Source organism: Hemibagrus wyckioides, linkage group LG03 (genome assembly GCF_019097595.1).
Source record: "Hemibagrus wyckioides isolate EC202008001 linkage group LG03, SWU_Hwy_1.0, whole genome shotgun sequence".
In the NCBI taxonomy this organism is placed as follows: Eukaryota; Metazoa; Chordata; class Actinopteri; order Siluriformes; family Bagridae; genus Hemibagrus; species Hemibagrus wyckioides.
The window spans coordinates 2772646-2787432 of NC_080712.1; the positions used below are offsets into that span (position 1 = coordinate 2772646).

The 14787-nt window shown below is 41.1% G+C and overlaps 1 protein-coding gene across 1 annotated transcript in view; it reads left to right on the forward strand.

The window, feature by feature from the left end:
* si:dkey-117m1.4 (uncharacterized) overlaps nt 1-13773 on the forward strand; it is a 16923-nt gene extending 3150 nt beyond the window's left edge. Inside the window, exons 2-9 of the mRNA XM_058385529.1 lie at nt 5416-5522; nt 6197-6269; nt 8140-8338; nt 8823-8891; nt 9702-10675; nt 10892-11706; nt 11992-12180; nt 12562-13773. Of these exons, the coding sequence (XP_058241512.1) occupies nt 5416-5522; nt 6197-6269; nt 8140-8338; nt 8823-8891; nt 9702-10675; nt 10892-11706; nt 11992-12180; nt 12562-12812 (2677 nt within the window). The 3' untranslated portion in view covers nt 12813-13773. The remainder of the gene's footprint in view (nt 1-5415; nt 5523-6196; nt 6270-8139; nt 8339-8822; nt 8892-9701; nt 10676-10891; nt 11707-11991; nt 12181-12561) is intronic.
* Nucleotides 13774-14787: the final 1014 nt, after the last annotated feature.

Genomic DNA, 14787 nt, shown 5'->3' on the forward strand with positions numbered 1-14787 from the left:
CAGTGTGTGTGTGTGTGTGTGCTTGGGTGAGCTTGTCTGTGTGTTTGTGTGTGTGTGTGTGCGTGTTTGAAAGATGGGGGAGGTGTGTGTGTGTGAGTGTGTGTGTGAGTGTGTGTGTGTGTGTGTGTGTGCGTGTGAGCTCAGCTGATGAGAGGATATTTGTGTGTGAGTGTGTGTGCGTGCATGAGAGCTTTAAAAGGGAGCGGTGTGTGTGTGTGTGTGTGTTTGCACTTGCATGTGTGAGCCCAAGTGGGGGATGGGGTGTGTGTGTGTGTGTCTGTGTGTGTGTCTGTATGTGTGTGTGTGTGTAAACATGTGGCTCAAAGAGATGATGTGTGTGTGAGAGTGTGTGGGTGTGTATGTGTGTGAGAGAGAGAGAGAGAGAGAGAGAGAGAGAGTGTGCGCATATGTCCTTGTGCATGTGTGTCTGCACATGTGCGCTTTTAGAGACTTGTTTGTGTTTTTGTGTGTGTGTGTGTGTGTGTGTGTGTGAGGGAAAGAGAAAAACAGGACACAGAGAGAACAGATAAACAAAGAGTGGAGAGAGAGAGAGAGACAGAGAGGGAGACGGACAGACAGAGATGGAAAGACGGAGAGAGAGAGAGAGAGAGAGACGGAGAGGGAGAGGGAGAGACGAAGGGAAAGAGAGAGGGGGGCTTTTTATGGAGGAAAAGAGAAGAGAAAAGTGTGTGAAGGATAGAGAGACTAAAGATGAGAGAGAGAGGGAGAGTGTGAGCATGGGGGGGGTTAGTGTAAGAGATGCAGAGTAGATAAACAGACAGAAAGAGAGAAGAAAGTGGGAATCATGGAAGAGGGAAAGAAGAAGGGAGTGATAAGACAGTGGAAAGTAGAGAAGAGACAGAGAAAGGAGGGAGGCAGATTGAGAGATAGAAGGCAAGAGGAAAGAGAAGTCAAGATACTTGGAAGATGACTGCGATAGATAGATAGATAGATAGATAGATAGATAGATAGATAGATAGATAGATAGATAGATAGATAGATAGATAGATTTGAGAAACAGAAAGATAGAGAAAGAGATTAAGAAAGAGGGAGAGGAGACAGAGAAGAAGAAGAAAGAGAAACAGATGGAGGGAGAGAGAGAGAGAGAGAGGGAAAGATCGAAAACAAGAACAAGTTGAGGAATAAAGTGAAGGGGAGCTAGAGAATAAAAAAAGAGATAGTGAGAAAGTGAGACAGCGAGAGAGAGAGAGAGAGAGAGAGAGAGAGAGAGAAAAGTGTGTGAGAGAGAGAGAAAGTGTGACAGAGACAGACAGACAGAGAGACACATAGACAGAGAGAGATGAAGAGAGAGAGAGAGAGAGAGAGAGAAGTACAAAGTGAGAAAAAGAGAAACACACACACACATACAGATACACACCTCCATCTCCATGTACATCTCCATACAGAACCATAGGACAGTGAGAACCCTCAGATATACAGTACACTGTTATACATTTGTCAATCACAGCAGCAGGAGGCGGGGCATTTAAAATGGGGGGGGTGGCTATGCAAATCCCAGGTTTATATTAATGTGCCTGTTATACTGTATATTATTGTTTCTACAGTAATACCAGGCTTAGTAAGGTTGTGGATCATTTTCCTGTAACTACACACCCTTTCATGGGTTAATCCTAACATCTTAACTAGTTTATATAGTTTATTCCTAATACTCTGTTGCCTAGCAACAGTGCTGGCTTGACTGTATCCATCTGAACACTTGATGGCTTTACTAACAGGAAGTAGCTATTCTCATACACACATTAATAACCTGGTTAGTGTGTAAATAATACAACACACACACACACACATTGCTCTTCCGTCAGAAATAAAGATCATGTTTGAGAGCTCAAGATGGCTGTTGTGCTAGCTATGTGCTAACAGTGAAACCATGGCAACAGGCAGGAACGCGTGCTACATGTGAGGAGAAGACAGGGTTAAATGACAGTATTTCTTTTTTCTTTTTTTCTTTGTGCCACACATTGTATTTGGAGCATGCGTGCGCACACACACACACACAGATCCGAGGCGGCTCCTGCAGGGTTGTACATTGTGACTGTTCCAATTTACTCCTTATTTTTATTATTTTTTTCACAGAAATGTTAGTACAGTTAGGATTTATGGAAAATCCTATGTGCAACAATATCAGGATTTATTATTTAATTATTAGCACATTCCTAGTTCACACACGCACACACACATACACACACACAAACACACACACACATTTCTCCTTCTCTTTTATTTAGACGCACCTTAGAAAGCAATTAAACTAGCACATGAAAGAAAAGTTCTCTCCCTCTCTCATTATTTCTCTCCATTTCTGTCTCTGTATCTCTCTCTCTCCCCCTCCTTTTTACTCCCCCTCCCCCCTTTTGCTCTCCCCTTCTTCTTCTTTGCTCTCTCTCTCTCTCTCTCTCTCTGTCTCCCTCCCTCTCCATCTGTCTCTCTCTCTGTCTTTCTGTTCTGTCTCACTCCCACTCTGACTGTCTTACTCTCATTTTAGCAGCAGGTTTTCTGACAGTGCTTGATCAAGACGCCTGAAATGCTACGAAGAAATTGGACACATAAATGCGCCTGTGTTCTCACCACACACACACACACACACACACAGACACACACACACACATGCACACAAACCCACACTCTCTCAGATCCAGATGGAGGGTCGGCCAGATCAATATCCAGTCAGCAAGACTAAGTCTCATCACAGCTCAATGAATATGTCAGTCTCTCTCTCTCTCTCTCTCCCTCATACACACACTCACACACACAGAGAACACATCTGTAACTATGGAATTGAGGGAATTGAGCACATATTCACGCTCATTTAATTAAACATTCTCGGTTGCATCTGTGGAAAACAAGCTTAAGCTTTCAAAAAACAAACACTGACCTCTTCAACACTGACCTCTTAGGTTGAGGTTTATACCTAAAACATGAGATATAAATATTATATTAAAGATGTGATGCTTTCATTTTTCACTTTCAAGGTTTGAAAGCATAATTTCAGATATTTGCAGATTACAGATATGATTTTGAATTCTTACAGATTAAAGGTGCAGTGCTAAAAAATCTACAGATTAAAGGTGCAGTGCTAAAAAATCTACAGATTAAAGGTGCAGTGCTCAAAATCTACAGACTAAAGGTGCAGTCCAGAAAATTTACAGGTTAAAGGTGCAGTCCAGAAAATTTACAGGTTAAAGGTGCAGTCCAGAATATTTACAGGTTAAAGGTGCAGTCCTGAGTATTTAAAGATTAAAGATGCAGTCCAGAAAATTTACAGGTTAAAGGTGCAGTCCAGAAAATTTACAGGTTAAAGGTGCAGTCCTGAGTATTTAAAGATTAAAGATGCAGTCCTGAAAATTTACAGGTTAAAGGTGCAGTCCTGAGTATTTAAAGATTAAAGATGCAGTCCTGAAAATTTACAGATTAAAGATGCAGTCCAGAATATTTACATATTAAAGGTGCAGTCCAGAATATTTACGGATTAAAGATGCAGTCCAGAATATTTACGGATTAAAGATGCAGTCCAGAATATTTACAGATTAAAGATGCAGTCCAGAATATTTACAGATTAAAGATGCAGTCCAGAATATTTACATATTAAAGGTGCAGTCCAGAATATTTACGGATTAAAGATGCAGTCCAGAATATTTACATATTAAAGGTGCAGTCCAGAATATTTACGGATTAAAGATGCAGTCCAGAATATTTACAGATTAAAGGTGCAGTCCAGAATATTTACAGATTAAAGGTGCAGTCCAGAATATTTACGGATTAAAGGTGCAGTCCAGAATATTTACGGATTAAAGATGCAGTCCAGAATATTTACAGATTAAAGGTGCAGTCCAGAATATTTACAGATTAAAGGTGCAGTCCAGAATATTTACGGATTAAAGGAAGATGCAGTCCAGAATATTTACAGATTAAAGGTGCAGTCCAGAATATTTACGGATTAAAGGTGCAGTCCAGAATATTTACGGATTAAAGGTGCAGTCCAGAATATTTACGGATTAAAGATGCAGTCCAGAATATTTATGGATTAAAGGAAGATGCAGTCCAGAATATTTATGGATTAAAGGTGCAGTCCAGAATATTTACGGATTAAAGATGCAGTCCAGAATATTTATGGATTAAAGGTGCAGTCCAGAATATTTACAGATTAAAGGTGCAGTCCAGAATATTTACGGATTAAAGGTGCAGTCCAGAATATTTACGGATTAAAGATGCAGTCCAGAATATTTACAGATTAAAGGTGCAGTCCAGAATATTTACAGATTAAAGGTGCAGTCCAGAATATTTACAGATTAAAGGTGCAGTCCAGAATATTTACGGATTAAAGGAAGATGCAGTCCAGAATATTTACAGATTAAAGGTGCAGTCCAGAATATTTACGGATTAAAGGAAGATGCAGTCCAGAATATTTATGGATTAAAGGAAGATGCAGTCCAGAATATTTACGGATTAAAGGTGCAGTCCAGAATATTTACGGATTAAAGGTGCAGTCCAGAATATTTACGGATTAAAGGTGCAGTCCAGAATATTTACGGATTAAAGGTGCAGTCCAGAATATTTACGGATTAAAGGTGCAGTCCAGAATATTTACGGATTAAAGGTGCAGTCCAGAATATTTACGTATTAAAGGTGGTCTACATATTAAAGGTCTACATATTAAAGGTGCAATGCTTAAAATGTACAGATTAAAGGTGCAGTCCTGACATTTTACAAATTAAAGTGTTGGGCCTGAAAATCTACAGGTTAAAGATTGAAGGCTCTGAATCGGGCGGATATTGTTCCTCCCATTGTGCCGTTAGTCTCTCCTGGGAAAGTTGTTATAGTTTTGGAGAAAACCTGTAATAGAATCTGATGGTGTATAAAACCCTGACTGAGGAACAGAGACTGCTAATAAATATCTAAATAAATACACACAAACTTCCACACACTCTCAGTTCTAGAGCACAGTTGCTGTGTTAAGGCTGAATTTAAATCTCAGTAACCTGGCTTGATAATCGTACAGCTGTTGCGTTACACACAGTAGCTGTGTGTGGTCATTTCGGTCACTTTTCCTAAAAACGGTGTTTCATTTCCGTCCGTTAGCAGAGGAAACACATTTTAATTGCTTCCATTAGATTTATAATGACTTCTGTTTCTCCTGTTGTGCCTATTCCCAAATGAGGGTTTACCTAGCCAGACTTGGCAACCTGTTTTCCAGTCAAATGGAGTATAAGAAAACACAAAGGAGGCGGGGCTAATCGATTGATTAGTGCTGTGTTTTCTATTGATCACTCACAGTGATTAGCAGTTTACACCACTGCATGTATGACGTGATCGCATGCCTTATTCCAGTAGTTAGTGGCAGGAGGCTGGCTGATGATAACAGGACCGTTTGTGTGTGTGTGTGTGTGTGTGTTACAGACGTGGCTGCAGTCGGAAGAGAAAGGGCACACCGGTGAAAGTGTGTGATCGAGTATTTGCCACAGAAGATGATGAGGAGAACACGTTGGAACACAGCTATGGACCAGGTGAGAAGTGTGTGTGTGTGTGTGCATGTGTATGTAGTTTAGAAATGTGGTTATAATAAATACTGTTTTTTTGTTTTATGAGCAGGTTTTTTTTTATTTTCTTTACTTCTAACACGACAGCTTAGCTCCCCCTGCTGGTGGACTTGATCAGCCTCGATTAAGTTTTGTCCTTACAGTCTTGCCGTAGTTATTGTGCTTTCTTTATTAATATGCAAAAAGTAAGATTAAAAAAAAGAAAAAAGATTTATAATGTATATATGTTATTCAGCTGTTTTAAATTTAAATGTTGGATAAAGACCCACATTATGACAATTTGCAGCTAGTTAAGGTGATATTTTAACAGCGCTCATGCAGAAGTGCATAATGGGAACATGCAAGATTAGAGTTAAATCATGACATTTTGTTCTTCGTAGCCTTTACCTGTAAAAAGTTTGAACGTGTCATAGCACAGCATCCAAGCTTTCCAGCTCCCACTTCCAAGCAGGACAAGGTGAAGTCAGAAAAGTCATAATTACCATAATTCCAAGGTGATGTAGGTAGTGACAGGAGATCTTCCTGGAGTAGCTCGCATAACCGTAAATACTCTGTAATTACTTACAGAAAACACTAGTGAGAGAGAGAATATGTGAAGCATGTATATGATTCACGTGTGTGTGTGTGCGTGTGTATTTCAGGTAATAGTCAGGGAAGGACTGAGCACAAACACAGATCTGGTCCATACTGCACCTCTGAATCTGCTCAAACCTGGTGAGTGTGTGTGTGTGTGTGTGTGTGTTTATGTGGCTGTGTTTGAGTGTGTGCGTGCAGTTGAGGGGAAGATAGTGGGTAATTGTTTGTGTGGTTGGGAAGTGTGCATGTGTGTGTGTAGGGGGGGGTGTAGATGTGGGGGATTACTGGAATGTTGGCTGTGTGTGTTTATTGCAATGTGTTTATTATCTTTGGGCCAATGATGGAATGTATGTGTGTGTCTCTGTGTGAGTGTTTATTACAGTGTGTAGTTGTGCAGGCAGTATGTGTGTGTGTGTCTGTATGTTTGTGTTTAGCCACAGTAAAGATGATACTCTGTGTGTGTGTGTGTGTGTGTGTGTGTGTGTTTAGTTTGGAATGTTCCATGTTTATATGGAGCTTCATTGAATTCACATTACAGAAGGTTCAATAAAGAAAGTGAGCATTAAATTAAAAAGTATCTCATTTACAGACCGAATAAAATAAAATTAAGGAAAGAAATGTGAAAAATAATAGAGTGAGGAGGTTAGAAAACATTATGAAATATATGTTTATATTTAATGAAAGGAATAATAAATAATGTTATAAGTGTAATAGGATAATTTAAAAATATATATATAAATAATATGTAAGAATAGAATGATTTAAAAATGTAAAAGTGTTGAAAGTGAGAAAAAGTAATATTATAGTAATAAAATAAAAAATACTGGTTAACATGCTGAAATATAGGGCAAAGTAGAATAAATAAACAAGGCAAAAATATACATTTATAAATTATAAATAAATAATTTAAATAGCTAACACATTTGGAAATAATGGAAAATTTATACAATTAAGTAAATATATAAAAAGGTGTTTGGAATTATTTAAATTAATTGCAAAATAAAAAATATATTTTATGTAATGAATATAATATATAAAATAATGTAAATAGTAAAAAATATAAAAATAAGTTTAAAAAAAAGGTAACAACTTTATTATATAATTATAAAAATACAAAGGTAATTAAAAATGTCTGAATTATAGAGCGAAGAAATTATTACGCTAAAAACATGGATGGAGTTATTTACATGAATTTGTATGAATAAGCAAAAATTCATTTTAAGTTCAAGAATAAGCAAAAATTATGTTCAATAATTGTTTAACCATTTAATAATTAATTAAATTTATTCAAAGAATAATAAATAGTGTCTCAACTAACAAGCACAGTGAAGTTAATGTTAATAAATAAATCTTTTGCTCACCAGTGATGTATTTCAGCATCATATCAATGAGAAGTCCAGTGAAAAAGTAGACCTCGTCATTACGTAGTCTGAACTCAAAGTCCCAGAATGCATTGCAGCAGAGTTATGGCCGAGCGGTAATGCACGAGATGACGAGCGTGATTTTAGCTGCATTAGAGTGAAGCTTGGGAAACCCGATCCGTTTAAAGCAGAGCACGCAGACTGAAGCACTAAAGTGCCGCTGCATTGTACTCTTTAGGTAGAGATGAAGTGAAGGCGAAATCCTACTGCACCACTATCAGCAGGTAGCCGCACAGAATTGTGGGTAATGTCGGAAACTGTTAACTGAAGTGGAAATGGAGCAACATGTTCAGTTTCCATGTAACGTCTCCTCTCCAGCTGCTTACTAGAATGAGCACCGAGATCAGTGTGGGATTGTGTACATGGTGTTGATTAATGTGCTTTATTTGCTGATCTCGCTCTCTCTCTCTCTCTCTCTCTCTCTCTCACTAATTACCATCATCTGTCTATCTCTCTCTCTCTCTTTTATATCCCTTCCTATCTCACTGTCTGTCTTACTGTCTTTCTTTAATCTGACTCTCCCTCTCTCTGATATTCTGACTCTCTCTCTCTCTCTCTCTCTCTCTGTCTCCCGCTCCCTCTATCAGTCCTGCTGAGACAGGGGAGCAGAGCTCCAGCAGTGGGAGAGGAGCCGTTCTCTACCCGCCGCCCAACTGCCGCATCCGAGAGGTGCACTGTGGCAATCAGGTGCGTCTGGTCGTGGTCGCCATTCGTGACATCACCAAAGGCGAAGAGATCACCGTCGACTATAATCCCAGCGAGTGGGGTGAAAATGCTGTGACAAGGGTAACCATGGAGATCACGTACATCTTCACACTCAGTAGAGCTTTAGTGATGCATGCTATTTTTATTTGGTGTTCAGTAAGGTGTATTGTGTGTGTTGTGTGTGTTAGTGACTAAGTGTAGGGATATAAAAGTTAGATGAGGTTTATACAAGCGAGGACTGAACTGTAAATCATCTCACACAAATGGAACAGAGAAACATCAAAGCATATCAATCAATAATCCTAGCAGTCAATATCAATAATCCTACCAGTGCTAATGATATAACGTTTACACCATTAGAATATTTCTGCCTGGAACATCAGATAGAACCTCCAAGGTATGTTATTAATTAACATTAAAGAGTTTTTAATCACCCTAGTGGCCTCAAAATGTATTCTAGTAAGTGAATATTATGGTTAGTGTATGTGTGTGTGTGTGTGTGTGTATGTGTGTGCACTGACTCGTGTGTGATATACGTGACGTGTGTGTTCTCCTTATGTTGTAGGGTTTACCTGGCTCAGTGCCTGCTGCAGCTAGCGAGTCATCTCCAGACCATGAGAAGAACATTAAGAAGGTAAACTTACTGCTAAACGTACACCACTCATTACAAAACACATGGTTTACCTACACTTTACCTATAGCAAAAGATTAGAAAATATATGTTTATGAATGTGGTAATTTATTGTTCGAGCAACTGAATGCTTTAAATGTCTCATGGACACTTTCTTAGTACTTTTATATAAAAGTGGTTTGTGGGCGGGGCTACATATAAGTATGAGGTATGGAGAGAATAGGTCAATACTAAATAAAAAAATATATGTAAATGAGTTTAATGTGGTAGTCATTAATTTTTAACCAAGTTAGCTAGATAGATAGCCTACCATGTTTTGTTTTTGTTTAGCTACTGAAATACCACTTGTGTGGATTTGTGAAGATCTGAGCTAGTTTACGCTACTACTACTTAACTACCCACTCTGATACAATACTAGTGAACACATGTTCCTCTGAGGTTCACATTTCTTCAGTTTCGACTCTCCAGATTGTGAAGCTATACCTAATGGCATAGTGTAACCAGAGTAGCTGGGGGAAGGGGCGGGGTCAGGGTGGCAGAAGGGCATAATCGTTTTTCCAATACACATAATCTCTTTTTCTGTCTCTTATTGTCTTTTTTGTGTCTCTCCTCCTGTCTGTCCACGAACCCAGTTTAATATAACTGTTTTGTAAAGGTCACTTTTCTGTTTCAGTCTGTTATTTTTGATTTCTATCTTCAGTTTTTTATACATGTAAGTGTATTCTCTCTCTCTCTCTGTCTCTCTCTCTTTTGTGCTCTCTCTCTCTCTCTCTCTCTCTCTCTTTCTCTCTCTCTCTCTCTCATTCTGTTTAGGAGGAGGAGTCTGGGTCTGGTCCTGTATCGGATTATGTCACTCCGTCCTGGTCCCTCTCTCCTAAATCCTCTCAGCTCTCTCACTCTGATCTCAGCGACTCAGATGATGCAGAACCACGTAGCCGGACGCCTCTTCGCCGCAAAAAGAACCGCAAAATATCAGCTGCGGCCAACACTAACGCTAACTCAAATGACAAGAAGAAACCGCCTCATACCCTGCCTCACCGGCCACCAGGCCGACCTCCATCCCAGCCTCTACCCCACTCCCTGCCCTCGTGTCCCACTCAGCCTCCTGCACCCTCCAGGCCTGTGTTTAAATGCCCTGCCCCTGCTGGGGTAGGGGGCAGCAATGTTAATATGAGCGCAGGTAGAGGTGTGAGCCATGTGATGCAGAAGCAGTGTTGTGTGTACTGTGGTCGCCATTACCGCTCTCTCCAGCGCCATCTAGACAAGCACCACACCCACCAACAAGATGTACGTGCAGCCATGTTGAAGTCACAAGGCTCCGCCCACCTGCCTCATTTCCATGCTTCTCTGCCTTCATCCTCCTCCTCCTCTTCCTCTGCCTCTGGCCACAATCACAACCACAGAGAAGCCATTGTTGTACCCACACAACAGTCTCCACCCCCTCCTCCTCCTCCTTCTGTTTCTCCGGCCAGAAAGAGCCCTGCTCTCACAGTCCCCTCCCTGCGCAAAAGTCCCGCCACTCCTCCACCCACTACACCGCCCAGGCGGGGAGGAGGTGTCCCTGTGTCGGTGTTAAAGAGAAGCCCACCCACACCGGTGACCCTGCCCCGGAAAGCAGGACGCAAAAAGAAAGAGAAAGAAGAATTAGACGTGATGGAGAAGATGAAAGAGGAGTTTGTTGAGGTGTTGAAGCAGGTGGAAGACCCTAAATTGGAGGAGGAAGAGAATGAAGAAGAGGGAGAGGAAGACTATGACAGCAGTGCAGAGGACAAGAGTGACCTGTCCAGGTACACATGGATTGTTTATTAAACTTTGAACGGAAAATTAAGACAGAAGAACTGGTTAAGCAAAAAGAGTTGTTAAGTCAAAACGGCATTTCAGTAGTTTAGATTGGATTTTCAGAAAAAACTGATTTTAGCCAGTGATATAAAAATAGCACCAGCACTTGTAATCTAATCACGAATATTGTTTAACTTTTTGTATATTTTTCCTTTGTCTTTCAGTTCTCGCCGTCCCCACATGCTGCCCCTGCTCTCATCTCTCTCGTCCCTCGTGCTGTACCTGCGGCGTCTCCAGCACTCAGCCTTCATCTCTCTCTCACGTTCCCCTCAGTCAGCTGAAGCCTGGCGTCTGCTCTGCCACTCCAGCCTGGCTCTTCTCATCCTCTACAACCGCCGCCGTGAGTGCGAGGTCTCCAAACTCACCATCTCTGAGTACCAGGCTCGGGTTATCCCGCAGTCCTGTGCTCCGTTGCCCCCAAGTGCTCTTACTCCCCTTGAAGCCTCCCTTTCCCCATTTGAGAGGCTTGTCCTTCCCCATCTCCCTCGAGTGGGTGTTCAGGGCAAACGAGGACGAGTGCAGCCACTGATTCTGCCCCCTCACTCGGAACATTGCCTAGAGCTTCTTTTACAAACAAGGGCAGGGGTCGGGGTGGATCCACAGAACCCGTATGTGTTTGCTCGGCCATACCATTCTCCCGCCACTCCTCTGAGAGGTACAGACCTACTCAGAAATTTGGCCAAATCGAGCGGAACACGCCATCCGAGAGCACTGACGCAAACACGCGTCCGTAGACAAGTGGCAATCCTCACTCAGTTACTGATGCTGAGCGAAGGTGAAGAGGAGGGACACCGTGGAGCTGCGCAGCAGAGATTAGAGAACTTCCTCCAGAAAGAGTATCATGTGACCCAGAGTTGCGCGACTATTGGTCAGGATCCGGGCCTCATGGGACTGATTGGGCGTGTTGTACTGTGCGGGGAGAGAGACGGCGTGCTGTTCCGAGGAATGAGTCTCCATCATATCTGTTTAGAGCTAGACGGTGAGTTTGTGTGTAATCATGCTCATATGTTTATATGAGATTCATACAGGCCTGAGTTTTCTTCGAAATATTAAAGAATAATTAAATAGGAGACTGGATATTATAGCAACATGAAAAAAGAAACACTCTTTTTCTCTTCTCTATTCATTTCATTCTGTTTTATTGGAGTACTTCTTATATCGAGTCTTGGTTTCTGGGAATATTAATATATAATAAAACAGGCAGTTGAACAAATAATGAAACTTTACTGTCATTAACGTTGTGTGTGTGTGTGTGTCTGAACAGTGATGTCCGGGAATTCTGCAGATTCGTTGTCGGAGGAATCCGATGGAGAGCAAGAGAAGGATAAGAGCGAGTCTTCTGCCATCATGATTAAAAAGTCCTCCAGCAGCACCAAACCTCCTCGGATCAAGAAGATGTCCGGCTCTCCGTTCTCTCCCAATCGCAAGAGGAGTCCAGGACAGGCCAAAACAGGTGTGTGTGTGTGTTTGTGTGTGTGTGTGTGTGTGTACAACCTAATAACTAACCTACAAGTTAATACTGTGACTGCAGTGTAAACTGATGACCTTGTGTGTGTGCACTACAGATTATTTTCGAACAGTTCCCTCTCTGTGTTTGTGGTGTGTTTGCGAGTGACCAATGATTAACATGTCCTTAACTCTCTCTCTCTCCCATGTCTCTTTCTCTCCTCTATCTCTCTTTTACTTTCCCTCTCCTCTTTCTTCATCTTTCTTGCTTCTTCTATTTTGTCTTTCTTCTCTCTCTCTCTCTCTCTCTCTCTCTCCCTTTTCTGTTTTCCTTTTCCTTTGTCTTTCTTTGTTTTTCCTTTCTTCCTTATCTCTCTCCATACATCAGGTAAGCGCGGTGTCCTGAAGCGCCCGTGGTCAGAGGCGGAGCGGGCCGCGGTGGAGTCCCACCTGGTGCGGAACATCATGGAGCTGCGTGTGCCCGCTAAAGCGGACTGTGAGCGCTGTCTGGAGCAGTGTCCACTCCTGGTCACCAACCGCAGAGACTGGAGAGCCATCAAGTTCTACTGCCACAACCGCATCCAACTGCTAAAAAAAACACAGCAGCGACAGAGTCCGCCCACCTTGTCCGTCTGCTGAGACGGCCAATCACAAAGCTTGCTAGGGAAAAGTGGGAGGAGTCAGAGGTAGGGAGAGAATATGTGAGGTGTACAGATTTGAAGGTGTATCCTGTTTTGTGTACAATCACCAGGCATTTTTAGTTATTACAGCTAGAAGACTAGGAGTGTCAGCATTTCTGCACATTGATGAAGAACTCTGAAACAGAAAAGAAAAGTTTTTTTATTATTATTATATGTTTAGTTTATTCTTCTTCTCATGTTAATTTATGAGGACTTGGGCAAAATGGAAAATGTATCCTGATGATATTGTGATATTTCTGGATATCTCAATACATAATGTGTGTTTAGTTTTTAACTAAAAAAAATCAAGCCAAATTCTGAACATCTCTAAATCCTTACTGAAGTTCTGAGGATTCTTTATCTAGGATAAACTTCTTACACCCTATACTTAATCCTCAAGTGTATCACGATGTTCAAATATCACAATATCGATATCAAACCATCACATCGCCCAGCCCTACCATACACAATACAACACTAATTTCATTAGCTGTCCATAAGGTCAGCTTCTACTATTTATTGTGAAAGTTTCAGCGGTGCTCGTCCCTCATGAGCAACTCCTAAACAAAACACAGAAGAAAAGTGTCATCTGATACTGAACAGTTTCATGTCCTTCTTCATCAAATCATCAGCATTGTTTTCACACAGAAAAAAAAGTCTTAAGTGTCAGGTTTGTGGGGTATTAGACACATTTCCTTCTGAGGTTTTAGATAAAAGAAGAGCCGTGCATGAAGGAAGGAAGGAGACAAGTAGGTGAAGGATAAAACCCTCGTCTGATCTCATTAATCAGACATTTCATGCACGCTTTTCTCCTTCAGTTGTTCAGGAGTTGTCTTTACGACCTTGACTGAACACAAAAAAATAATTTCCTACTTCAAAAAAAAAAAAAAAAAAATATATATAAATATAAAAACAGTAAATACGCACAGAAAGCGTGTGTTACCTCCCTCTACCTTTATTTTTTATTCCTTCATGAAGTAAATAGGGGAGAATTGGGGAACGCTCACGTCAGTATTCACTGCGCTTTATTTTCACGTGAATACATTTCAGCTGGTGTTGAGGGCAGAGTGTGCGGTTGTAACTCGGCACACAGCATCGGCTCAGCGTGTTACGGTCCGAGAACCGAATGGAGCCGGATCGGGTTCTAGAACAGTCGTGTAAAGATTTATAACAGGTTTTTTTTACAATGTTTAGAGCTGGTTCTAGTTCCAGGACTTTAGTTCTGATAGGACAGAACATCAGCACAGATGTTTAGGATGTTTATGATTTGTGATTCGATTGGACCGCAAAATGGAGTCAGTTCAGGTTCTAGAATGATAGCACAAAGATTAGAACAGGATCGGTTTTCGTCCTGGTGCAGACCTTTCTGATGGGATGGAACCTCAGCTCAGACGTTTTAGTGTGTTAGATTGTTCCCATGCAGAGCAGAACCCTGTTATTTAGAACGTGGGATCTTTAGAACAGTGTTGATTTGAACAGGATGTTTAGCACAGTGTTGGTTCTAGCTCTGGAACAGCAGTCTTTCCAGAGCCTGGAGTAGTAGTAGCTCGGACCTACTCACCTGACAGAATGTCAGCTCAGACATTTTAGAATGTTAGACCATTAGGATTCTAGAACTGTAGCTCAGAGTGTACTTGAACCAAGACGTTAAGAACAGTGTTGGTTCTAGTTCTAGACCTTGATTCTAGAACATTGTTTAACATGGTGTTTAGGTTTAATTTAGAGCCGTAGCTTAGACAGGCTTACAGGACGTTTTAAACGGTGCTGGTTCTAGAAGAGTAGCTATTGGATATTTTAGTAGATCATTTAGGTCCGCTTCTAGAGAAGTAGTTCAGATGTTCTAGCAGGAGGAATTTATACAGTGCTGGTTCTAGAACAGTAGCTTGGATATTTCAGTAGAACATTTAGGTCCGGTTCTAGAGAAGTAGTTCAGA